We start from the raw sequence: 27,590 nt of genomic DNA, 5'->3' as shown, positions 1-27,590 counted from the left end.
TTCTTAAAAAGCGCTCATCAATCAATCATCTGTATCATTAGTGACGGAGTTACCCTCGCAAAAACATGGGTTACACTGTAGTGCAGTGAATGATCGAGTTAAATGCAAGAGTTCAAAGTAGTGTTCAACTGTTTTAAGTAATTAATTCATGGTGATAGTTCAAAATTGATCATAGCAATTCTTGCTAGGCTTAGATACTTAATTGATTAGTACTAATTTTAGTCCATTAGTATTTGTGGTGGTTAAGCTACACGTTTTTTTACAGAAAACGACCCGATGGGACATGAACTTTACAAACTCACATGTGAGAATGTAAAATCAACGTTATGTGGACAAAAATTTCATGTCCCAGTAGTTACAAGTTCTAACTGCAAAAGCTTATTCACCAAACATTACACCTGTGCTCTACCTCTACCTGTTAGTTAGATCAATCCTATTGTACGATCTCTTTGAATGGTATCTCGAACTCCTCCAGTCCCGATCCTTCCTTTTCCTCGACCCCTGGTTCCATCTAGCATCACTCTTTCGATATTTTTGATTCCGCTCTGCATATTTCCGGTGTTCAAAGCGATTCCGGCGCTCAAGTTCTTGGGGTTTCTGGAATATCCTAGTACCTCCATCATGGATATCGTGCCCTTGCTTATCATCAGACTGGTAAAGAGACTCCGTGTATGGCCGAGTCAATTCAACTGATTCTACCATGGCTTCTTGACGGAAATGGGTATTTGAAAACGTCCTCGAAGAGTTATTATAGGCTGGGTAAGGAGACTCTGGCAGAGTCGTTTCAACTGATTCTGCCAAAGCTTCTCGAGGGAAATGGGTTTCTGAAAAACACCTTGTAGAACGATATTCTGGATGGGTTAGAGTTGACGCGTCCTCTTGTTGGTAGATCGAGTCTTTTTTGCTAATGTGAGCATTAGGTTGGTTATTGGGAATAGCATAATCTTTCCTTGGTTTAAACACACCCCAAAGATAGTATTTCCTCCGCAGACCTGTTAGATAAGTTCAACAGATATTGTAAGAGTGCCCTTTTATACCAACTAGAAACTAGATATATTAAAGAGACAGAAGATTGAATCGAGTTTGATCAACTCACTCCGCTCTTCTGGGGGAAGTTCTAGTGAGCAAAAAACCAATAGCTCCACATAGTTGAGAAGCGCCTTGAGCACTAGGCTATCTTCAATCATCTTATCCACCAGATAATCATACAATTTTTCGGACCTGCATAGATTGGTAAGAGGTGAGCTCTGTAACTTCGACACATGTTTTTCGGGGCCATATGAAAGACAGGATGCTAAGAATATGGGTCTAAAATTTACACCGAAGACTTGCCTACTAGCAGTCCTCCATAGTACAACGGAAATAGTGGGTCACATGACATGTGTAGAGTAAGAGACCAATCTATGTTTTCTCTCAATCATCTCACTTTAACTTTAAAATACTCGAAATGTTTAGGACAGTCTCCGTGACTTAATTGAATCATGAAGAGTTCTGCGCCAGATATGTCGCAATGTTGGCCACCCGTACCCAAGACCGGGTAAAATAAGAGGGAGATTGACTACCACAACATCAGCATGTCTCAAATTATGTGACCTACCTGTCATCGATTGGAAAGAAATAGAGACCAATAACATCGGCAGTAGGAGGTGAACTCTCAAAAGTCTTGGGCCATGCATATGTCTTAGACACCAAATAAAATTCGAGTGACTCGGGCAGTGCACAAACAGCACCTTTGACATTCTCATGAGCTTTGTTAGATAAGTGGGCTCCAAGTGCTAAGGACATAGGATATTCATTATCGGGAATGCTACAATATCCGCTGCCAAATCAGTAGAGATCAGAATATAAGAGACCACAACAACAACATCAGAACCTTAATCCCAAAATAGTTTAGGGTCGGTTGACATGAATAATCCTTTAGAACCGTCCCTGGGTGATCGCACACCTCAAAATGCAAGGAGATAGATAGAGAAAAGTGAAAAGCAAATGAGAACGTACTGAAAGTAGGTGTCAATTCGAGTATTAGTTTTTTTAGGCAATTACAGAACAGGCCACTTATTGAGTATGTGGTTCTAGTTCGGTTATTTCGGAACGCGTAAATATCATGTCCAACAAAGTTAAGGCTAGCTACGAGTCAAATTGGGCCATATTCAGGTAGTTTTATTCGGGTTTGGGTTTGGGTTTGAGTAGGGCCTTATAGATTGGATTAATCATGCCAGTCGTTCCGATCGGGTCAACTCTGCCACAGCATCAGAAAACTCAAAAACAAAAGCATAACAGAAGAATGAGTCATCAAAGCACTATACCTCCAAGCTACTTCATTTAATGGCAGAGCAGGGACATTGTGGACCAAATTTTGAGTTTCAACAGGGATACGATTGTCAAACACCACGGAAGATTCTAGGGTAAGACCACGTTCATCAGCCATCACAGGAGACGGTCGAGGAGGAACTGAATCTATAGAAGACAGCTGAGCAAGGCCATCATCGCTCAACTTAGAAAGAGCCTCACTGGTTGACTTACTCAAGTGATCTTGACCAACATGTGCTACAACCTGAGAATGTTTAGCTACAACAAAAACTGGGTCTTCATCAGAATACTCCATTTCAATAATGAACTTCCGTTTCTTTCTTGGAGCTTGACGCTTAACAAATTCAGCTGTTATTTCCTTAAATTCTGACTTTTTCTTATTGGCATAGTCTGCCTCCTCAGCATCAGGTTGACTTTCATTCATATGAACTTCTTTCATTTGTTTAGGAGAAACTTGGCATGATGATTTATCCAAACTAGATGCCCCATCGCCTTTTTTGGTCGCTAAACCGCTCGTAGGCTTTTTCTGTTCCAGTAACTTGGTGCCTCCCTGGATACAGTGTCCAGCCTTACATGTGCCTTCAGTGATAACATTGTCTTTCACCTTGGTTAACAGCGGGCCCAAATTCTTTCCTAGATTCACCTGTCGGTGACCATTTGTATCTGACAGACTCGCATTCTTAACGCTCTGTTCTTTTACCTGATGAGCTTCAAAACTATCCTTCTTGACCCCATTGTCATAGTTTGACTGCTTTATCTTCTTTACTTTCGTTACATCAACTAATGGCTTGACTTGTTTTCTTTGGACAAATTTAGCTGCTATTTCCTTACCTTCAGACTTACTGTCATCTGCATGATCTGCCAGCTTAGCATCAGATTGACTTTTATTTATATGCAATTTCTGCATTTGTTTGGAAGAAAATTCGCTTGATGATTTATCAAAAGTAGTTTCTCCATCACATTTTTTAGCCACCAAACGATTTGTAGGCTTTTGCTGGTTCACCAACTTGGTGCCTCCCTGTATACTGTGTCCAGCCTTACATGTGCTTTCAGTGATAGCATCTTCCACCTTGGATAGCAGAGGACCCGCATTCTTTTCTTTATTCACCTGTTGGTGACCATTTGTAACTGACAGAGACACATTCTTAGTGTTCTTTTCTTTTACCTGACCAACTACAGAACCTTCCTTCTCAACACCATTGTCATAATTCGACTGTTTTATCTTCTTTACACCAACTAACTGCTTCGCTTGTTTTCTTTTGACAAATTCAGCAATTGTTTCCTCAACTTCAGACTTTCTATCTTCTGCAGGATACGCCAGCTCAGTGTCAGGTTGACTCTTATTTAATTCCATTTGTTTGGAATAAACTTCGCATGATGATTTATCCAAATTAGCTGCTCCACCACCTTTCTTGGGCAACAAACTCCTTGTAACGTTTTGTCGTTTCACTAACTTGGTGCCTCCCATGATAACTTCATCTTCCTTGGCTAACAGAGCGCACACAATACTTCCTAGATTCACTTGTCGTTGAGCATTTGTATTCGACTGACTCACATTCGTAACACTCTGTTCTTTTACCTGAACAGCTTGACAGCTGTCCTTTATACCACTGTCATAGTTTATCTTGTCTTTCTTTACATCATCTGATCGCTTCACTTGTTTTCTTTTGGAACTGTTGTCCTTGTTTTGATCTAAAATAAATATATCAGTAGACTCCCTAGGAATTTCCTTCTGCCCATTATTTGGCTTTTCGGACTCGGAGAGGCACAAATTGTTCCCCAATTTTGCCTGATCAGTTTTCGGTTGGACCACTTGTTGTACAGTTGAGTTTATATCTTGACCCTTCCTAATAGGTGTGGTGGGTTTAGTATTACCAGGATCACAGAACTCACACAACCACTTAATTGTTTCTTCAAATATCGATGGGTTAAGAACACAATACCTAAAATACGAAGTAAAAGATCAAAAGATTAATGATCTAGAAACTAAAGAATCCACAAATTGTGAAAGTGTATAAACCCATAATCATGTCCTTTGCATTCTCCTATGAACATGCGCACACATATCTTAGTAAGAATATACCTTCGAGTACCAAAGCTTTCATTTTCAATATTTAAAGGCAACAAATCACCAACATGGGGCAAGGCTACACATTTTGCAGGAGCCGTTTGGGTGAGGGCAGTTGTAGTTGGTGTAGAGGCACCAAGTACAAACGTTTCCAAAGTTCCGGTTACAGTTATACTACAATAGCTCTTCGAATAATTCGCAAAGACCCTGTTCTTTTGGACTTAAAGTCACCCCTTTTAAGTTCAGTTCAGAAGTTCAGATCCTTAAGTTCAATTTAGATCCTTTAAGTTCAGTTCAGAAAAGTTTAGTTCAATTCATACCCATTTTCTCACAAGTTAAGCTCTTATAAATTTAGTTTATATCCTATAAGTTCAGTTCAGAAAAGTTCAGCTCCTATAAGTTCAGTTCAAAAAAATTCAAATCCTATAAAATTCGGCAAAATTAAATCCAAAAGAACAGGGCCTTAATCACAAGTATTCAGTCAAAAGAGAATGAATAAATGTTCATAAAACTCCTAAATTACTTAAGTTTGAAAATGAGCAAGGCACCAAGGGGCCGAGGCGATGAGACGCAAAACGAAAGGCAAAGGCGCGCGCTATTTTTGATAAGAAATTTGTATTTCCAAATTAAAATTTTGGCAACAATGGACTTTTTAGGGAGTGTTTGGTTCATCCACTAAAGGTATGAGGTGTGGATTTTTCATACCAAGGAGGGGATCATGGTTATCAAATTATAATAAACAAAAATGTGAAAAAAAAATATTTTGGCATTGTAAATAAAATTTTTTATATAATTATTTGGTTAAATACTATTTAAAATATTATATTGTACATATTTTAACATTAACTAAGTTTCAAACTCATGGAGGCATAAAACAAACACAAGGTATGAGAAATGAAGTTCCAACCCCATAAGGCCATAAGTATAATTCCTAATTCCAAAGTCATACCCATGCGCGAAACAAACGCCACCTTAGGGGTTTTCAAGCATCTTAGTTTGAGAAAGCGCAAGGCAAAGAATTTAGAAAAAAAAATATGGAATTGCACACTAATGCGCCTTGGTGCGCCTCACACTACTTGGCCTTGTACGCCTTGGGTGTGCCTCATGCGCCTTAGATGCGCCTTTTGTATCCCATGCGCCTTCTTATAGTAACTGGCGCCTCGCCTACGCCTCATGCGCACTTTTTTAAACTAAGTTTTCAAGTTGGCTAACATGTGCAGGATAATGGCGAAAAGAAATGGTGGGTCATGTCTAAAAGATATGAAAAGTGCGTACTAGTTAGCCTTGTTAGGTGAGCCTTATTTAAAAGGCGCACCTAAAATGCACTGAGTCGTTTGGCTAGTGCCTCGTCCATGGCGCGTCTTAGGCGCGCTTTTTAAAAGTAAAATTATTACCCTTTGTTTGAATCTGTTACTTTGACTCCCAGATTTTGGAGACATAACACTCGGGAATAAGTATGGAAGGGAAGGAATCTTAACAGGCACTAAGCCTCATGGAATCTTAACGGGCACTAAAAGTCTTGCATCATTACTAGAAGATGAGAGGGGTATATGAAGCATATAATATGATTTTTGACGGTTTTTAACTAAAATCTCAATTATGGCTCCATTTTACTTCAAAAACACTATATTTCACATTTTGAATCAATTCTTCGTTTAGAATACCAATATCTAAATACACATCATTGTACCATTATCATAATTGTAGGAAATAAGTCATCGTGGATATATTCTCAAAATAACATGAGCTAGAGAGAGAGAAGGAAAGATATATTTTCCATCTATAAGCCAAATTACAATCTCTTATCAACAACAAGAGAGATTTAATTCCCTCTCATAATGACTTGGGTTCGGCTCACATGAATCATTCTTTGAAATCATTTTTGAATGATTGCAAAAAACAGCATATCATGAGATAAATAAAGAAAAGGGTGAAAAGTAAAAAAAAAAAACACATGATCTAAATCTATAGGAAATAAAAATCAAAACTTGTTTTTCTTTTAGCAAAACATAGATACAAAATAAAAACTAAAATAGTTAATTTTTTATAAAAAAAATGAAAATAAAAATTAATTATAATAGTAAATGAATGTGGAAATATAGTGTAAAAAAGTCGAATTAACTCTAAAAAGTGGTGATTCTTATAAAGCATTATGATGATATAAGAATTTATAAGTAGGGGAAAAAAGGTATTCTCACAAGTAAATAAATACTCCTCCCATCGTTTTTTTGTCGTTTTATGCTTTTGCACAAAAATTAAGAAAATTCATGGAAAAGGTTAAAATAATGATTTAGTATAATAATTACCCCTCAAAATTGAAAAAGAGTCACTAAATTTGCATGAAATCTTCTTCTGGCCTCGAAAATGTAAAATGACTAATAAAACGAAAAAAAAAAAAGCTCTGGTACTAGAATGACAAAAATAATGAAACGTATTGAGTAATATTCAAAAATATATAATTAATTTAATTAATATATAATATACTCCCTCTCACTTCATAATGCTCTCTTGGTCGCCATAGATTTCGAATTGGGATCGTTCCTTCATCAAAGTTTTACTACTTAGTTCTCCGGTTTTCGATAAATCAACTTGCTCCTATCTTTTATCTGACGCATTAAGTCTCCGTCTTAAGTGGCTAAACGCCCAAACCAACTTATCCGATGATTCATTATCTTATCCTCTTTTAGAGCCACTCTCACCTTCTCCCTTCTTTGTAAACACCTCATTTTGAAATCGATTCTTTATGGCAACACATCGCGTCACATTCGTGTTTTGAACATGATATTGCTTCACCGCCTCCACATTTGAAGTCCTGCAATCCCTCGGCATAGAATTGGAAGAGAAAACTAATAGTTCTCTTCACTCTTCTCTCTCCACTTTAGCGGACTCAAGTTGGAGGGAAACGGAAGACAAGCAAATGGAGAGATACATTTTCAATCCTAATAGACACATTATAATAATCCCTAAACATAGGAAAAAAGTATCTCCCCCCTTCCCACATGTCCCTCCTAGCATTACATTAAAACTGTACTACGAGAGAAAGAGGGGTATATAACATATAGCATATATTCATTTTCCTTCCAAATCTTTCCATGTTGGAAGGTTTTGATTTGCGTTGAAGCACGAAAAAATAGATCATGTATTCTCCGAAACTCAATATGTTAAATCATATAAGGAATACCTTTAATCATCTATTCTCTCCAACTCAATATGTTAATCATACAAGGAATATGTTAATCATACAAGGAATAACCTTAATCATCTATTCTCTCCAACTCAATATGTTAATCATCCAAGGAATAACCTTCCCTTTCCTCCCCTCCACTTTCCTCCAAATCCCTAATAGGTTACACCCAAACAAAAGGATAATGTCCATCAAATTCCCGCCAAATAGTATACTTTCTTAACCAAGGATAGAAATAAAAATGCTGAGCAAAAGTACCAAATCAATTGGTGAAGAAGACAAAATCAATAGCAATAGGGAAAAACATAAAGATAAAGAAAACAGTCACTACACCTACACGACATTACCTCCGCAAATTGCGGAGGTAAGATCCTAAACGCTACTTTGGAATGACCTTAAATGATAATTGCGTCAAGAATTCCAACAAATGACACTAGATTATTTAGTAAGCTATTTTGTTTTGCTCCATCATAATCCAAACCCAAAGAATAACAAGTCTTTGGGCCCTAAGGAAATGAAGAAACAATAGCTACACACGTAACAAGACAAAAATTAGCTACACTATTTAGAATAAACACATGACGTACCGATGGGCAGCCACATTCTGACATTGCACACAGTGAGTAAGAAGCTTCACGTAACCTTCATCACCACATATCTGACAAATAGCCATCTGAAAAAATACAAGATAAACGTCAATTTGAGCCTCCAAAATAGGGAGCAATCCCCTGCGAAAAAATGGCAAACGACAAAGAACGAAGAAAAGATTGTAAATGAAGACATTTATGTGCATCTTAGAAGGTAATCCTCGGCTTGAAAGAGCAAGCAAAAACTATACAACTACTAGAACTTTCGTGTGGACTATTTCCCTTTTCTGAGAAGGATTCTCTATATATCTCTATAAAGATATGTTGTATACTCGGTGCTACCGAAACACCAAAACAGACACAAACACGTGGCAACATACCATGCAAGGAAGGACACGGAGACAATTTTTCTAAATTTAATAAAATATATGTTTTATAGTTATAGAAGTACAATATTACTTTTGTTAAAGGATTTAACATTAAATTTTAAAATATAGTTCAAATTATATAGTAAATGCTAATTAATTGAAACCTAATGGTTTGATTAACAATAACTCATATTCCTAACATATACAAAAATAAAGTTGCTTATGTAAAAGATAATCATATTTTTTATCTTTAACAGAAATTATATTACATCATATGATATTTGTTGAGTTTAAGTGTCCTCCCATGTCCAGGAATATCTTTAACTTAAAAAACAATATTAAAAAATTGAAAAATTATTAAGGGGGCGTTTGGTTCAAAAGGTCGGAATGGATTGGAATAGAATGAGATACCATGGGAGAATGGATTTAGAACCTCATAATACTAATTATAATACTAATTATTGTTTGGTTCACTGTAGAATTGTATAGAGGGGGGAATGGAGTTACAAACTTGAGGGGGAAGGTGGGTATGAGATTACAAGGGGTAAGGGTTCCAAAATGCCCGAACCAAACACAAGAATGACTCAAATCCATTCCTTTCCAATCCAACTCACCAATCCAAACACCCCGTAACGGACACATATTTCAGACTTCCGAGTGTGTGTTCGAGTGTCGTCTTAGCGTCCGCGTCTCACGAGCACACACGGACACGCTTTGAGGTAGAAGTTTATGTGCTTCTTAGGTTGTAGAACAATGGTCCTCAATACGATGACATTATGAGGTACCCCAAAATACCTTATCCAAGCTTAAGTTCTCCAAAGCAAGGTTGTCCGAATCCGGATCCTACTTCGGATCGAAGAGGGGGTCGTAGTATAAGATCGCAAATAGCTTAGATAAAGAAGTTTATGTCAAAAAATCGATATAATTTGTGAAATATAATGTTAAAAATCTATTTAATGACACAAAAGTGTTAATAATTGTATCAATATTATACATGTACCTTTAATTTAGAGTTTTGGAGTATAAAAGAACAACCACCTTAAAAAATTAAAACAGAACGATACTACCCCAATCCTACCACCAAAACGATCCTATGACGATTTTAACAACAATGCTCCAAAGGCAAACTTCAATTTTTCTCGTGGACAATTACTTCCATACAACAATCAAGCTACAACCCAAGGATACCAGGTTCGGGGTTCGCCCCCACGAGCCACGACCCAGTTCGGTCGAACCGAATCTGGGTTCGTTCGCGAACGGTCCGGCGGAATTCGTGGACCAGGTCGGTCTTTCCGGCGAACCCTTGTCGGAAGAAGAAACAAGCCCAAGCGAAGCAAAGTGGGATAAAACGCAAACAAAAATGAAAAAGGCAAACAAAAATGAAAACTGGAACTTACAGGTCGAGACGGGGATTACGGTGGATTTTTGGCTTGGGTTAGTGGATTTAGTGACGGAAACTTGACGGAGATCTGGGTTATAGTAAAGAAGAAGAAGAAGGCCGGCCGTGCCGGCGCCGGAGAGAATTCAGTGGTGGATTTTGGCCTTGGGTTTGGATTTAATGACGAAGGAAGGTGAAAGTTTGGAAGAAGAAGACGACGAAGGAAGGTGAAGAAGAAGAAGCGGCGTTGCATATCATGGAAAACTGTAAAGTTAGGATAAGTTATGACCTAGTCAAAGTGTTTTTATTTTTTATTTATTTTGTTAACAAGTCCTAATACAACTCTTTCATTCCCCATTTGCAAGTTCACTAAACAATAATAAATAGATTACTCCGTATTATTTTGTACTCCGTATAATAAAACTGTTTCACATGATAAGACGATCTTATATAATAACGACTGACTCATTAATATTCCGTATCATTTTCTTAAATGGATACATTTAGGTTTGCATTTTTTTCCAAAACTTTAGTCAACAACTCAACACTAACATCTATATAAATTTATCTGAAAAACATGGAATATGAGCAAGACAAGTTTACTATAAATATGTGTTTTTGTAAAACATTTCATATAAACATTTCATATAAATTTATATTTTCTCTTAATAAGTTCTCATATATTGTACTAAAAATATTAACATAAAAAATGGCTACCCGCTTTCCACTCTACGATGAAGTAATCCGAGGAGAAGGACGGTATTGGACATGCAAACATTGCAACAAAAATTTTTGTTGCTCGTATACAATAATTCATCAACATTTTTTCGGCGCTCCAACAGGAAAGAGGGCTAATATATTACGTTGTACGGAAATGATGGCTAATAGACAGGAATTTGAAAGGATAAGAGCAAAAGTTGAAGAGCAATATCAGCAAATATAACATCATATTGTATCAATAAAACAGTGATGGCTTAGTATAAAATTACTAATCAATAAATGAATTGTTACAATTATAAATATTGTTGTGATAATGTTTATGTTATTTTATTTAAATTATTTGTCATTACTTTATTGTGTAAGATATAAATAATCAACGAGTGATCGTATTTATAATCCGATGTATAAGTTGATTATACTCCACGTCTCCACCTCTTTACGACTCGACCTATTAAATTTTTATGCCGATAAAGATTTTTGTAATGACAAAGTATAGTGCAATAGTTATATAAAAATAATGTCAAAGTGACTTAGTTGATAAATAAGTTGTTTAATTGATCAATACCATAAGCAATTGACTTAATTAATGATCAATTATCACATATATGTATATATGTTAATACGAAGTATTATTCTTAGATTGATCAAAAGCCAAAGTGCCAAACAATAAGATTCGAATTCGGTTCGATTCGAATTTGGAATTTGAGTAATACAATAATTAGATTGATTGGTCAATCAATAACAAACAATAAACATTGCGAGTTACACTCAAGATGAACTTATGAGTTATCAATGTATATTCAGAGATGAACTTATGAGTTATAACAGCATATAACTTGTACGAGTTAAACTATAACTCGATAATCATACTCAATTTAACATTGCGGGTTACACTCAAGATGAACTTAAGAGTTATCAATGTATATGATTACAAGAGTTACACTCGAGACGTCGAGATGAACTTATGAGTTATAACAGCATATAACTTGTACGAGTTAGACTATAACTCGATAATCATACTCAATTTAACATTGCGGGTTACACTCAAGATGAACTTAAGAGTTATCAATGTATATGATTACAAGAGTTACACTCGAGAAGTCGAGATGAACTTATGAGTTATAACAGCATATAACTTGTACGAGTTAGACTATAACTCGATAATCATACTCAATTTAACATTGCGGGTTACACTCAAGATGAACTTAAGAGTTATCAATGTATATGATTACAAGAGTTACACTAATAATAACTGATATAATAACTCGTAACTTATATAATTCACTCGTTGATCATCTTTATAGATCAATAATAGTAGTATTGATCTATAAAGATGATCAACAAGTGAATTATATAAGTTAAGAGTTATTATATCAGTTCACTAATAGTAGTATTGATCTATAAAGATGATCAAGTTACGAGTTATTATATCAGTTCACTAATAGTAGTATTGATCTATAAAGATGATCAACGAGTGAATTATATAAGTTACGAGTTATTATATCAGTTCACTAATAGTAGTATTGATCTATAAAGATGATCAACGAGTGAATTATATAAGTTACGAGTTATTATATCAGTTCACTAATAGTAGTATTGATCTATAAAGATGATCAACGAGTGAATTATATAAGTTACGACTTATTATATCAGTTCACTAATAGTACTTATAGTAGTATTGATCTATAAAGATGATCAACGAGTGAATTATATAAGTTACGAGTTATTATATCAGTTCACTAATAGCAGTATTGATCTATAAAGATGATCAACGAGTGAATGGTATAAGTTACAAGTTACGTCGATTCACTAATACCATTATTAGAATACCATTTTATTTTTAATCAAATAAGACATCAAAAATTTAAAAGGAGATTTTTTTAGTTTTTAATTAATTAAATAATTAATAATAAATTGAAAGAAGATTATTCTAGAATATGAATACGAAGCATCAAAAGTTTACACATAGAATAAGGCCCAACAACAACATTGAATACTAAGCCTATCAAATATTATATAGCCGTCAATTGCACCGCACTAAACACACGCTCACAACCATCTCCCTCATCTTAGTCTTCTACACAATTAAAAATTCAATAAATAAAATGGCTTTTGGAAGAAGAGGAACCAAACGACGGTTGGATGCAGAAGAAAATCCAACTGAAGTTGAACATGAAGATCACAATGAAACTATTGTGATAAATGAAGATGATATGGAAACTGAACCCACACAACCTCAAACAACAACAAACCACCGAAATCCATTACCTTTGTATTCGGAAATCACCAAAATCGGTAAGAAAAAATGGTCCTGCAATCATTGTAAAAGAAGTTTCACGAGTTCCTATACAAGAGTTCATCATCATTTTTTTGGTCCTCAACCAGGCGAAAAATCAAAATCATTCGTTGTAGCGTTCGCTCGCAAACAGTCGAATTTCAAAGAATCCGAGCAATGGTTGAGCAAGCAGAGTCTAGTGGTGGTTCCCAATCATTAACCAAATCAACCATTAAAAACAGTAACGTGGGAAAATCAAGAACTCAAAAGAATCCTATTGCGGAATCATTTCGTACAGTTGAGCGACAACAACTCGATGTTCTTATTGTTCGAGCATTGTGCGCCAATGGCATTCCTTTCAATGTGCTAAGGAATCCAGATTTTACTAACATGATAAAAGCATTATCTAATGCTCCTTCTGATTACAAACCACCTTCTTTTGATAGATCAAGAACAAGCGTATTAGATGAAGTATACCGTCAAGTGGACAACTGTTGGAGCTGTGTCCTCCAGTTAGTGCGGATAACGTTATTGCACATACACTTGTACGGACAAGTGGGAGCTTGTTGGGGTTGGTGTCCTCACAGTTAGTGCAACAACATATAAAATCTCTAAAAGGATCAAAGGGCATACTTTGGTATCAAAATCAGTTGGTCCACGTTTATCAATAACGGTTGGCTTGCTAGATAAGTTTGACGTTATTGTCATACAGATGGCGGTGATCAACTGGTCCCTAAAAGTCACACCTATAGGATACGTTTGAGAGATGTGACGGTATGAAAATACAGTCATGTTGATGCCTAATATGACTAACCAGTTAGTCAGAGTTATTGACTAGTAATTAGTCAAACGCGATGTTGAGATAATTATTTAATACGGATTAAATAATAATGGCTAAGACGAATTAAGCGGTTAATTCGTAAATTAAATATAAACGATTTATATTTAATTAATGTATATTGAATTTATTTAATTATAAAATATTGTCTTTGTCGGACATGTATTAATATATCGACTGAGTCATGTTACTAGTTGATACGTTAAATAACCGATAACCGATGACGATTTATAATTGAAAACCCGTCATATACATTTTAGCAATTTCGAGTCAAACCACGAGTTAAAATAAGGAGAAAGTGGAAAGCCCACTTCCTCCCTAACCCACGGTTTGGTCGACCGAATGGAACAAAAAGGAGAGTTTCTCTCCTTTTTGACCTAAGCGAATTCATTTGCACACAAACTAGGGTTTCGGGGAAATTCTCTCTGAAACCTAGATCTCACATCAGAAAACCTCACAAAACTCTCTCAATATTGCAAGTCAATTAGAGAGTACTTTCTAGCACAAGGGGCATAGTCTCAGACGGTCTTGGGTGCAACGATTAGGAGGAAATCTACTTTGATTTCTGTTCTTAGGCCAAATTTGCAAGGACCCGAGGTTGATTCTTTACCTTTTATCGTTTCTCTTGTATTTTGTTTTATGACTATAATTCACATGTAAATTTGCGTTATAATCCTTAAATTTAAAGGGTCTTATACGGATATTACCCTACAAGTGGTATCAGAGCGAGGCCACGTAAATTTTCATTGTGATTTTTCATAAATCGATTTGAAACGATTTTGTGTTTGTCTTAAAAACCGTGCGGCATCAGCTTTTTCCCACGGCAGAAATTTTTTTTTGCGGCTGTTGCGTTTTAGTGTTTTTATAAACCGTGTCTAGTGTTTACACGGCTGACACGTTTTTTGTCCGATGCATATTGTTATTTTACACGATCATTATAGCAATATGTTAATGTTTTGCAATTTGTTGATTTAATTTTACAAGGTTTTGATCATAATTGCAATAAGTTTTGTTTTGACAAACTGTTTTACGAGGGTTTTACATTTCCAGAAACTTTTGTACTCGATCGAGCAAGTTTTTAATCGATCGAGTGGTTTTTCTGTCTTGTTTTTACTCGATCGAGTCCTTGCTGCACTCGATCGACCACTTTTAAAACCCTGACTGCTCGATCGAGATGTCCTCGTACTCGATCGAGCAGATTTGCTGAAAAAAGTACTCGATCGACCACAAGATTAGTCGATCAAGCACTTTCTGTTTGGCAATCCTCTCGATCGACTAGCAGTTCAGTCGATCGAGCCCTTTTGTTCCTCGATCGAGCACTTATGTCCCTGGATCGAGGGATTTTTGTTCTGGCAGCTTTGAAAATTTATTCTTTTTGCTTTAAATTTTCTTTTGGCTTTAATATGTACTTTATACGGATATTGTACACTCGCTATGATTGTGAAACGGTTCACACACGTACCATTAAGTTATTTTAAAGCGTATTTAAAGTAACGGATTGTATTAGATTAAAATTAAATTGATAGAAGCAGTTTTATCACATGAATTTTAATCATTAAAAGGTGGTTTGGATAAATTTAACATAATTACGGAATTATGTCACGAATGAATTTGTTTTTAGTTGATGCATTTATTTATCGTTAATTTTGAATACTTTTGAATGCCTTTTATTACGTATTTATTTTTACAATCAGTTGTAACTTAGTGTGGCCTTAGTAGAACGTGTTACCGTAATGATGGAACACGGTCTTGGTTGTATTTTGAGATCTCGTATCTCCGTTTGAATTTTCACTTGTAATTACAGTTTTTAATTAGAATGTAAATAGGTTTATATTTTGTAATTTTTAATTGTAATTTTTGAGAAGACCAAAGATGGAGAACCGGATGCTCACTCCCGCTGCATGGACTGAGATGGAACATCAAGACAAGCTTCTCGGGTCCAACGATGGATTCCAAAGTTGTTTTATGTTCTTTTTATTAGGATAGGCCACACTAGGAATTTTATTTACGTATTGCATTCTTCTATTTATTTTTCGTAACGATAATATGCATCATATTCCGCCTAAAAACCGAACCACCTATTTATTGCATGAAAACTGACACATATAGAGGTCACGAGTTAGTTTTCTTTGACATTCTCATGTCACACGATATATTTTAAGCCATCATCTAAGTTAATTCATTCACGCAGTTGCTTGTTATTTGTTCACTTAAAATGAATTTAAACTAAGTTGATGGGATCTTCCTCTATAAACAAAAATTGAGAATAGTCTTTATAGGTCAAACTCCAATGAATCCCTTCTTCGTCGGTAGGCATAATATGACCCCTTCTACGTCGGGTAAGTTGGAACCGATTGACCTATTTTATCTCAACACTATGGTCACTCGTACGATCCTGTGATTATGGTGGACTATAGATAGGATTTACGGAAATCTATCGACCAAGAATTCTTACGGAAGAATTAGCTAAACAGTTGGCTTATCAATTTACGGAAATTGAGTCTTGGGATCACTTGTATCATTCTTGAGGGAGATCAATTATGCAAGTGCAATGAGTCTACACGTTAAAATAAATTTTAAATAGACTTAAATCACCTCGATGAGTTGCTTATTTCGTTTTGGTTTTCCTTTCTTTTTCAGCGTAGATCACGATTTTTAAACTGCTAAAAACTATATGGCTGGTCATTTGAACGACCCAATGCCAAGTGCCACATTGGACCGTGAGTCCTGGCTTCGGATCTTCATGAATCAGATGAATCAGTCTACTAGACTGAAGAATGATGGATCAAACTTCGCGGAATGGGAGGCGGCATTACGGAATGCTGCCACTGCTGACGGGAAGCTAAAATATTTGACTGAGCCCATCCCGGCAGCCCCAGGTCCCACGGCTGGAGCAAACGAGGTCGCCAAGTATAGCGATTTCGTCATGGAAGCGGGTGCGATTAAAAACGTACTCATTTTTGCAATGGAATCCAATTTGCAGAAATGCTTCATAGCCCATGGTGCAAACAAGATTTTCACCACGCTCACTAAGGAATTCTCGAAAGCACCGAGAATCGTGACTTATGAGCATACCACTCGCTTCTTTGATGCGAGACTCCAGAAGGGCCAACCGGTTAGCCCCCACATTCTCAGCATGATTGAGAATGTCGAGAGACTGGAGGAGCTTGATTGTAAGATCAGCGAGAACATTGTGATTGACCGCATGCTTCATTCACTCCACGATGGTTTTGCGCTCTTTAGAGCCAATTACTATATGAATGATTTGAAGAAAAGTCCCCATGAATCGCACTCCTTCTCGTACAGGGCCGAGAAGGACTTGAAGTTCAGTGGGAGCATGAAACAAGATGTTCTCGTCGTGACAAACAAGGGCAAGGGTAAGGGCAAAGCTCTGGCAAACCTAACAGTAGGTAAACTGAAGTTCAAGAAGTCGGGTTCAGGTAAGAGTGGGCCTGGTGAGTCGAGCAACTCATCAGGCGCGACAAAGAGCAAGAATGAAAACATGGAATGCCATCATTGCCACAAGACTGGGCATTGGAGGCGTACATGTCCTGTTTATCATGAGGACATTAAGGCAGGTCGCGTTAAACCTGTTGGTATGTCTTCATCCTCTTCCACCTTTATTCATATGATTGAGATTAACCACGCAAGTTACGGAACTTGGGTACTAGATACTGGTTGTGGTTCTCATCTGTGTAATCATGTGCAGGGGCTCCAGAACATCGAACCCCTCGTAAAGGGTGAGGTGGACTGCGTGTCGGAATGGAGCACAAATGGTCGCCACTCGAGGGGAACATATGTGATCCAGCTACCAAGCGGATTTGAGTTATTTTTATATAACTGCTATTATGTACCCAGTCTTTCCAAAACATTATTTCAGTTTCTGCACTTGACAAACTTGATTTTTCATTTGTAATAGAGAATAATAATTGCATTTTCTCATTACACGATATGATTTTTTGGCAAGGCAGTCTCCATGAATGAAATTTATGTTTTAGATCAGACCACCGAAATATTACACGTAACGAATAAAAGGTTAAAGGTTGGTGACAAAGATCAAACATACCTATGGCACTGCCGTATGGGACACATTAATGAGAAACGCGTAAAACAGCTCATCAAGAATGGAGCTATCTCGGCCTTTGATTTTCAATCATTTGGCACGTGTGAATCATGTCTCATCGGTAAGATGACTCGGATTTCCTTCGAAGGTGTTGGAATGCGCGCTGCTGACCTATTAGGACTCATACACACGGATGTATGTGGACCTATGTCAATCACCGCACGAGGAGGCTATAGGTATTTCATCACTTTCACGGACGATTTAAGTAGATATGGTTATGTCTACTTAATGAAGCACAAAAGTGAATCCTTTGAGAAATTCAAAGAATACCAGAATAGGGTACAAAACCTACTGGGTAGAAAGATTAAAACACTGCGTTCAGATCGTGGTGGCGAGTATCTTTCTCACGAGTTTGATCAACACCTTAAAGACTGTGGGATTTCCCTACAGTTAACTCCACCTGAAACACCTCAGTTGAATGGTGTGTCCGAACGGAGAAATCGAACACTACTTGATATGGTTCGATCCATGATGAGTCACACCGTGTTGCCTGACTCACTATGGGGTTATGCTCTTCTCGTCACCGCTCTAATACTTAACCAAGTCCGTCTAAAGTCATGTTGACAAGACTCCATATGAATTATGGAAGGGAACGGTCCCTAACTTGTCCTTTATACGGGTTTGGGGCTGCGAGGCTTATGTCAAGTGGAGACACGAGGATAAGCTCGGCCCGCGATCGGTCAAGACATACTTTATAGGTTATCCTAAAGGAACGCTTGGTCATTACTTTTATTCGCCAACCGAACAACGTGTTTTTGTTGCGGCTAGTGCAACATTCTTAGAGAAGGAATTTCTCGAGAATGCAAAGAGTGATAGAACCTTCGAGCTGTCGGAGATTCCAGAACCAAGTACCGAGCAACCATTGGAGGAACCAGTTCCTTCAATCACGGCTGCGGTTAATATTCCTGAGGAACCTAGAAGGTCGGGAAGAGTCTATATTCCTCCGGACAGATACATTGGTATGGTCGAGGAACATGACATAGATGACATTCTACTCTTAACGAGTAGTGAACCCGCAACCTATAAAGGTGCCATGACTAGTTCCGACTCAAAGCTATGGCTTGAGACCATGAAATCCGAGATGGACTCCATTTATGGACTTAAGCAAGCTTCTCGGAGTTGGAATCATCGATTCGACCAAGTGATAAAAGATAATGGATTTACTCGATCGGTCGAGGAACCATGTCTATATATCAAGTCTAGTGGGAGCAAGATTGTCTTTCTAATATTGTATGTCGATGACATACTCCTGATTGGGAATGACACACCTCTCTTAACTTCGGTAAAAGTATGGTTGAAAAACCATTTCCAGATGAAAGATCTGGGTGAGGCACAAAGAATTTTGGGCATCCGTATCTATCGAGATAGATCGCGTCGGAGGTTATCTCTCAGTCAGGAGTCTTACATAGACAAGATCCTAGAGAGATTCAGCATGACTAACTCCAAAAAGGGGTTTCTTCCTATGGCTCCGGGGGTGCATTTGAGCAAGTCTCGGCACCGAGACACCGAAAGAGAAAGAGCGCATGACACGGATTCCTTATGCCTCGGCTATAGGATCAATCATGTATGCCATGATATGCACACGCCCGGACGTGGCATATGCATTGAGTATGACAAGTCGATTCCAACAAAGAACCAGGTGAACCACATTGGTTGGTGTCAAGAACATTCTTAAGTACCTACGGAGGACTAAAGATTGGGCATTGACTTATGGAGGCGAGCAAAAGCTATGCGCAACCGGTTACGCAGATGCTAGCTTCCAAACGGATCGAGATGACTCGAAATCTCAGTCTGGATTCGTTTTTACTCTTAATGGCGCTGCAGTCAGCTGGAAGAGTTCCAAACAAAATGTTACAGCAGATTCTACGACTGAGTCCGAGTACTATGTCGCGTTTACACATGTACAACGGAAAGCTCATCTAATCCGAAATTACGTGGAGCAAAAGGAAGTAGTGATAGAAAAGATTGCTACACATGATAATATAGCAAATTCTCTCACTAAACCATTACGACAAGATAAGCATGAAGGGCATGTTAATTCCATGGGAATTAAATCGTGTTCCTGAGTTGTAGTACTCTCTTATGGATCAGATTCATTTTCTTGTGTACTCCATACGACATCATCGTTTTGATATTTATATATATTTTGTTTTTCATGTGGAATTGTACGACAATTTTGAACACCACAAAGTGAACTGAACAAACATTATATTTTTGGTCCTTAATTGCCCACATGAGCTGATAACTCTGGCAATTATTTTGTGACGTTGGTTGATGGTGGGTTCAACGAGCCATAAGTCAACCGGTTGACTGACCAATCACAGAGGCGAGGTATACGGATATCTCGTAGGACACAATTGTGACATCGACGTGGAGTCCTAAATGTTTTACAACATTCGGTGCCAGGTCGTGGATAGGACCTCCATGGTGATCCTAAGAGTCGATTCTTTTGACTATCGACTGTCTCTTGAGACTACTAGATTTTGGGTGACTTTGGTTTCTTTCTCACGGTCATCCGTAACAGGGGGCCAAGTAGATTTTTTCCGGGTCATTTCATGCTGTGCTTAGATCGGAAGGAGTCGAGTTGAAGGAAATATTCACCTTTATCGTACTCGATATTTCTCGGGGCCACTCGAGGAGTCAGAATCGAAATGCATGGCCATGCTCGAATGCGATTCGTTTTATCAGTTAAGTTACTCTCTAGTCGGGGAAACCACTCTTGATACAGATCGATTGTAAAATACGACCTTTGCGGATCCGGATCTGCAAATTGTTTTACATTGAGTGGGAGAAATTTTTAAATGAATATGAGAATCGGTTATCGCACATACACTTGTACGGACAAGTGGGAGTTTGTTGGAGCTGTGTCCTCCAGTTAGTGCGGATAACGTTATTGCACATACACTTGTACGGACAAGTGGGAGCTTGTTGGGGTTGGTGTCCTCACAGTTAGTGCAACAACATATAAAATCTCTAAAAGGATCAAAGGGCATACTTTGGTATCAAAATCAGTTGGTCCACGTTTATCAATAACGGTTGACTTGCTAGATAAGTTTGACGTTATTGTCATACAGATGGCGGTGATCAACTGGTCCCTAAAAGTCACACCTATAGGATACGTTTGAGAGATGTGACGGTATGAAAATACAATCATGTTGATGCCTAATATGACTAACCAGATTAGTCGAGTTATTGACTAGTAATTAGTCAAACGCGATGTTGAGATAATTATTTAATACGGATTAAATAATAATGGCTAAGACGAATTAAGCGGTTAATTCGTAAATTAAATATAAACGATTTATATTTAATTAATGTATATTGAATTTATTTAATTATAAAATATTGTCTTTGTCGGACATGTATTAATATATCGACTGAGTCATGTTACTAGTTGATACGTTAAATAACCGATAACCGATGACGATTTATAATTGAAAACCCGTCATATACATTTTAGCAATTTCGAGTCAAACCACGAGTTAAAATAAGGAGAAAGTGGAAAGCCCACTTCCTCCCTAACCCACGGTTTGGTCGACCGAATGGAACAAAAAGGAGAGTTTCTCTCCTTTTTGACCTAAGCGAATTCATTTGCACACAAACTAGGGTTTCGGGGAAATTCTCTCTGAAACCTAGATCTCACATCAGAAAACCTCACAAAACTCTCTCAATATTGCAAGTCAATTAGAGAGTACTTTCTAGCACAAGGGGCATAGTCTCAGACGGTCTTGGGTGCAACGATTAGGAGGAAATCTACTTTGATTTCTGTTCTTAGGCCAAATTTGCAAGGACCCGAGGTTGATTCTTTACCTTTTATCGTTTCTCTTGTATTTTGTTTTATGACTATAATTCACATGTAAATTTGCGTTATAATCCTTAAATTTAAAGGGTCTTATACGGATATTACCCTACAACAACGAGTTGGCTGTTGTGAAAGAAACGTGGGGTCCTTATGGAACGTCTATAGTGTCGGACGGTTGGACTAACGTCAAAGGGGAGCCACTCATCAATGTTATCGCTTCAAACAACCGAGGCTCCATGTTCATGTACGCCGATGATTTTTCCGGACAGGAGAAGACGGGGAAAAATATTGCGAATTACCTACTGAAATCAATTGATGAAATCGGGCCATCCAATGTGTTACAGGTAGTTACGGATAATGCTGCAAATTGCAAGGCCGCAGGAAAGGAGATTGAAAAGGTACACAAACACATTTTTTGGTCTCCTTGTGTTGTGCATACAACAAATTTAATATTTAAAGATTTCGATTCATCCTTTGGGTGGATGAGTGAAACATACAAAAAAGGAAAGGAGATAGTTAAGTACTTCAAACATCATCAAAATGCTAGTTCTGCTTTTTCGCGCCATTCCGATTTGGAATCATTAAAAGTGGCAAAGACTCGTTTTGGGTCTCATCATTTGCTACTGGAAAGGCTTTTAAAGTGTCGTGACGCTCTTGCTATCACTGTTGTTCAAAGGGGTTGTAAAGATTGGATCAAAGGGGATGAAGAATTAGGGAGAAGAGTCGCAGCTAACATAAATGATAGTGACTTTTGGGATGAGGTACAGAACGTCCTAAAAATAACAAAACCTCTTTATATGATGATAAAATTTTCTGATGGGGAAGGGCAAAAAATGGGTGAAGTGTATGAAAAAATGGATTGCATGATTGGTGAGATGAAGGATATAGTGAACAATAACACACATGCAGGGGATTGGGATAAAATGGAAGACATACTTGTTAGTCGATGGGAGAAAATGAATATACCTCTACATTGCCTTGGGTTTGCACTTAACCCACACTTTTACGATGCCAATTATTTGAAAACCCCTGCACCCGGTGGTCTTCCGAGGCGCCCACCAAATGCGGACCGAGAAGTCGTTAACGGAGTCTTAAAGGCATTTGACAAAATTGGTGAAGACGCGGCTGAAAAAACACTTCTACGCCAACAATTATCAGCCTTTCAATCTAGAGAAGGGATTTTCGGGACGCGTGAAGCTATTGCCGATGCTATTATTATGAATCCCATTTCTTGGTGGAATGCGTATGGATCCGAGACTCCGGAGTTGGCTGATATTGCGGTGAGAGTTTTATCACAGCCCATTAGTAGTTCGTCCGCTGAGAAAGTGTGGAGCACATACTCCTTTATCCACAATACGAAGAGAAACCGTCTAAATGGAGCACGTGCGGATAAACTCGTGTTCATTCATTCAAATATCCGACTTTTATCTCGCTACACTACAAGCTATAATCAAGGACCGTCGAAGAAATGGGATATAAATCCCGAGAGTGATTATTTAGATGATTCATTAGTTAGATTAGAAGAGTTACGTTGTGGGTAGGAATGTAGGATTTTAGCTAGTTATTGAAAACAATGTTTCTTTTTGCTTTGCTAAAATGTTTAATCTTTGTTGCTGAAACTTTATTTTACATTGTTTTGGAATTTGGAATTTATTTTATGTTATTTAAAGAAAGTTATTTTTGGAAAGCGAACCCAATTCTGAGCTTTAATACACTCTTCCGAACCGAGTTCACCATAAGTAGCGAACTCCGAACTCGAACTACGAACTCGAACCGGACCGAATCCCGAACCATGTAACCTTGCTACAACCAATACTCTCAAATTGAAAAAGAAAATGGCATTTCAAGAGTACAGAAAAGCGTGGAAGAGTATAGCCATCAAAATATGAGAACTTAACACATACGAGAACTTTCATCTTTCATCTAAAGAAAGGGCTACCATAGAGGTCAAATTGCGTCATGGCGAGCCAATTACACAAGGCATCTACTTATACGAATGACATAGCTTTATTTCAACGTTCAATTCCACATCAAATAAAAAAAAAGGTAACAAAAAAATATTAAAATCGAAATATAAAAAAAGAAATTAACAAAACAATAATATCAATATTAGCAAAAGAACATTACAACAAAAGAAAAAACAAACTCCGTCTAATAGATCCTTTTCATAGATTGTCCTCTCCAACAGTCCAACACCATATTTTCCTTTATTCCGTATAATGTTGACATCACCTTAAACCACCTCAGACAACTTTGCTTACATATAACCTTACTCCTCACAATTTAATCTTCTTATTTCTCATGTCATTTGATCGGGATCCGTCATACATGATTGAACCATCTTACCATCTTGACTGATTTTCCTATCTTATTTTCTACAAGTCAAACTTCTAAGTCTTATTTAAATGCTCCATTTTGTGATTGATACTTTATGTCTACGCACTCACTATAGCATGCGCATCTCACCACATTCATCTTACAAACATGATAATATCTTGATATCATATAACAATGAAGTCTTGATTACGATGCGAGAATATTTATCTTACCCTCTATAAGAGGGTGTCCAGACCACAAAAGAACTTCACTGCACTCTTCCACTTCAACCAACCTAACTTAATTCTATGTGTCACATCTCCATCTTATTCACTTCTTTGCTTTTGAATAAAAAGTCCAAAACTATAAAAATTTTGAACAACCTTTCTTATCCGAAATTACCATTCCTCCTTTTTTGCCTCCATCCCCACTGATACTACCCTTAAAACAAGTACACTTAAATTTGCTCACCTTAAGCCTCGCGCTTATGAGGTTTGACTCCATTTTAACGTTCTTTTGACTACGACAAAGAGAAAAGGACTACAATCACGGCACCCAAAACGTAATATGAAATTCTTTGATCTTCCCAACATTAGTTTATTAGTTCACCCGAAACTAACTCAAATTCACATATGTCAAGGTTGATACGTCCTTAGCAAACGAATTTCTTTATTAAGACCCATCATAATACATCCCTTAGTACTTTATTATATGTCTTTTCTAAATCAATAAAAATTCTTAGCCGAGTCTTGGTCGTAGCACTAGAGACATAAGATAAATTACGTCCAAGCTCAACCAATCACACAAATCCAAATTAGTTCTCCTAGATCTTCTTGCGCTTTCTAAGCCTCTTTTCAATTAGTAGCTTTCCTAATTTCATAATGTGATCCATTAACTTTATCATACAACACTTAGCAGAATTTTGGACATTGCCTTTCTTCTTATACACAAAATATAGTACTCTTTCAATCTTCCTCCATGACAATGGCATCTTATTCTCCAATTCTTGTTGAAAACATTGTTAGCAATTTGATTTCATTCTCCTTTTTTATACCCAACATCCCTAAACTTTAAGTTGATTATTCTCCCCAAGAAACCTCTAGAATTTTCTCTTCAATTAAACAGTTAAACACACTTAATGTCTTAAAACACACCTTCCTCGAAAATAAAGCATCATAAGTCTTATGAATGACGGTATTCTCATCAGGTATCGGCCTATCGAAATGGCACTTTATCAAACAATTCCTTACTTAAAAGGAATTGATCAAACTTACATTAGCTCCACTTCTAAATTACAATACCCAACAAATTAGATTTTGGCATCTAACCCATTCAAAAGTCAAAGAAAAGCTTCCTTTAGATATCTCGATAATAATGGGATAAAGGCACACCGAGAACACATGGCATTCATATTTAAACCTATATTCAATATGAGGAATTGCACTACTTTAGTTAGCTATTAAACTCTACAATCACATGATACCACCACCTACAAAGGATATTTCACCGGGTTTCAATAATTCTAATTCCCAAAAAACTCTTATTACTCTACACGACATCACAACTTAACCTTCAAAATCAAGTTTATTCACTAATACTCATAGCTACTCACCAATATACCTTTACCCTTTATTTGGATAGAAAAAGAGGAAAACAGGGTAGCAAAGAAGAACAGAGAGGAGCGGAGGCAAGGAAGAAATAGCATCATTTCCTTCCAAATCTAATCTCACACCCTCCGTTTCCTAGAACGCAATTTTGGTATCCAAACAAACAAAATTGGTCACAATCCTATTTCTCCAAATCCCTCCAAACATCGAGTTATAACCTAAAGTATTAGGCAAACTATTCAAAATCATTTGAAGAAGATTAACAACTAAAAACATGTACTCTTTCACATATTTGAGGGTTTTAATTACCCAAAATTACATCAATAATGAATATAATGATTGTATGTCACATCATCAATGAGATAAAAACAAAAATAAAGAAAACCCACATCAAAATTGGAAAAAGACAGTTAATTTCATCATCAAATACAACATAGAAAGATTCCAAATTCAGAAAGCAACAAAAGGGGGTAAAATGAAATTGAAAAGACGAAAGCGAGAAAAAATACATACTTGTATTACCGTTGCGAGGGATACATAAAACGAAACAAACGAAAATCCAGCAAGAAAACTGGAGATTTGGAGAGGCTAAAAAGTGGCGTTTTGATGTTCAAAGTAACTGCTGCTATTAATTTGAGGTGTCAATTCTCAATCAAGGCGCTCTTTTTATTGATAATTACGTGCCTTTTAATTGGTTTGGGTCTACGATGTGTATCTGATTATAAGATATACCCTTCCTTTACCTGAAAATACGACGCCTTTTTTTTATATTTTTTCCTTATTATGACGGCGGAATTGCATATGTTCTTTTGTGTTCCCACTAAATAATGTCCCCAATTAATGAATCCAAGCAAATCACATATATTAGGTCAAAATTAATCTGAAATTTTTAGGAATTTTGGCCAAATTTTAATTAAAAGTTTTTCAATTAAATTTTAAATGTTTAAATTTTGCTATTTTAGATGTATGTTATAATCTGATAAAAAGATTAATTTTAATAAAAAGATTAATATAATGAAAAGATTAATTTTAATGAAAAGAATTATATATTATAATCATTAATTTCTTTATGTTGTACATACAATTAAATTAGGGACGTGCTAAATCCCGCACATCATTTTACTCAATCCCGCACTTAATTCCATCTTATTCCAAAACTACCCCTCTCATTTCTCCCCCTCATCAAACGAGAAACAAGAGAGAGAAACAAGAGAAGTAAAAAACCCCAAATATTAATTTCACTGCCACCGTCCTCCCTCACCGCCCGTCCCTGCGCCGCCGACCACCACACCACACTCTCATCCACGCGACGACCATCGCATCACACCCTTGTCCTCGCGTCGACAGCCCCTTTCCCGCAGTCGACCATCCCGGAGTCGACAGTCCCCTCCCCGCAGTCGACTATCCCGGAGTCGCCAGTCCCCTCCCCGCAGCCGACCACCCCTCCGAGACTAGATCTGTTGGAATCTGTTCTGCAGAATCTCGTAGTATAGCATTGAACATCGCCACATCTAACCTTGTTATACATTCTTCCATCACCTAAGCATCAACCCACAATTCATATCCACATTTGTTATCAGATACCAGCAAAAATAACCATTTAATCTGATTCTCTGATTTTTTATGGTTTGTTAAAAATCCCATCATGTAAAATGGGAACAGTAAGAAATCAAAGAAGATAGCTCACATACCATCCTTGCTACGACAGGGAGACAGCCACATTCATGACCGGCAGCTCGGACAAGACAAGTCTTTACAACGCTGAATCTCGCTGAATCGATTTTTGCTAAGCTAGATATCTATTTTTGCCATTATTCGTTTACTGTTTGTAAAGGCATCAACATCACTCGTTTTCGACATTATTCCTTCTTACTGGTATTGATTTTTGCCAGCAAACTTGCAGTCATCTGAAAATAATCGATTAAGCGAAAACGAGTTGTCTATTGTTTGTCTTTATTTGTCTACTGTTTGTCTTTATTTAATCGATTCATCTGAAAATAATCGATTCACGCTG

General features: G+C 37.1%; 2 protein-coding genes across 5 annotated transcripts; one reads left to right on the top strand and one right to left on the bottom strand.

Moving 5' to 3' along the window:
• Nucleotides 1–161: 161 nt before the first annotated feature.
• On the bottom strand, nt 162–26,521 carry LOC141639033 (uncharacterized). Of its 4 annotated transcripts, none has more exons than XM_074448215.1 (6): nt 26,090–26,521; nt 8,150–8,235; nt 2,307–4,253; nt 1,598–1,819; nt 1,097–1,221; nt 162–992 (listed from the first exon to the last, which is right to left on the bottom strand). In XM_074448215.1, the coding sequence occupies exons 2-6, from the start codon at nt 8,233–8,235 to the stop codon at nt 412–414; spliced, it is 2,961 nt and encodes a 986-aa protein (XP_074304316.1). In that variant the 5' UTR covers nt 26,090–26,521; the 3' UTR covers nt 162–411. The 4 variants fall into 4 exon arrangements, with proteins under 4 accessions (XP_074304316.1, XP_074304314.1, XP_074304318.1 ...); XM_074448213.1 differs by lacking the exon at nt 26,090–26,521 and adding an exon at nt 9,915–10,028; XM_074448217.1 differs by lacking the exon at nt 1,598–1,819 and having other exon boundaries at nt 26,090–26,274.
• Nucleotides 13,068–23,194, top strand: LOC141639034 (uncharacterized). Its single transcript, XM_074448218.1, has 2 exons — nt 13,068–13,383; nt 21,819–23,194. Exons 1-2 carry the CDS (start codon nt 13,068–13,070, stop codon nt 23,192–23,194), a joined length of 1,692 nt encoding a protein of 563 aa, XP_074304319.1.
• Nucleotides 26,522–27,590: the final 1,069 nt, after the last annotated feature.

Source organism: Silene latifolia, unplaced genomic scaffold (assembly GCF_048544455.1).
Source record: "Silene latifolia isolate original U9 population unplaced genomic scaffold, ASM4854445v1 scaffold_259, whole genome shotgun sequence".
Lineage (NCBI taxonomy): Eukaryota > Viridiplantae > Streptophyta > Magnoliopsida > Caryophyllales > Caryophyllaceae > Silene > Silene latifolia.
Note: the sequence above shows the minus strand (reverse complement) of the source record. Positions and strands in the feature narration are given on the sequence as shown.

What these genes read in the sequence shown, in the direction of transcription:
- LOC141639034 (XM_074448218.1), top strand. Translation starts at nt 13,068, where the DNA reads ATGGTTGAGCAAGCAGAGTCTAGTGGTGGTTCCCAATCATTAACCAAA. An exon ending in ATACCGTCAAGTGGACAACT is followed by an intron (nt 13,384 to 21,818) that starts GTTGGAGCTGTG and finishes GAACGTCTATAG; the next exon opens with TGTCGGACGGTTGGACTAAC.
- LOC141639033 (XM_074448215.1), bottom strand. Translation starts at nt 8,235, where the DNA reads ATGGCTATTTGTCAGATATGTGGTGATGAAGGTTACGTGAAGCTTCTT. An exon ending in TTAAATGAAGTAGCTTGGAG is followed by an intron (nt 1,820 to 2,306) that starts GTATAGTGCTTT and finishes CTGATTTGGCAG; the next exon opens with CGGATATTGTAGCATTCCCG. An exon ending in ACTTCCCCCAGAAGAGCGGA is followed by an intron (nt 993 to 1,096) that starts GTGAGTTGATCA and finishes CTTATCTAACAG; the next exon opens with GTCTGCGGAGGAAATACTAT.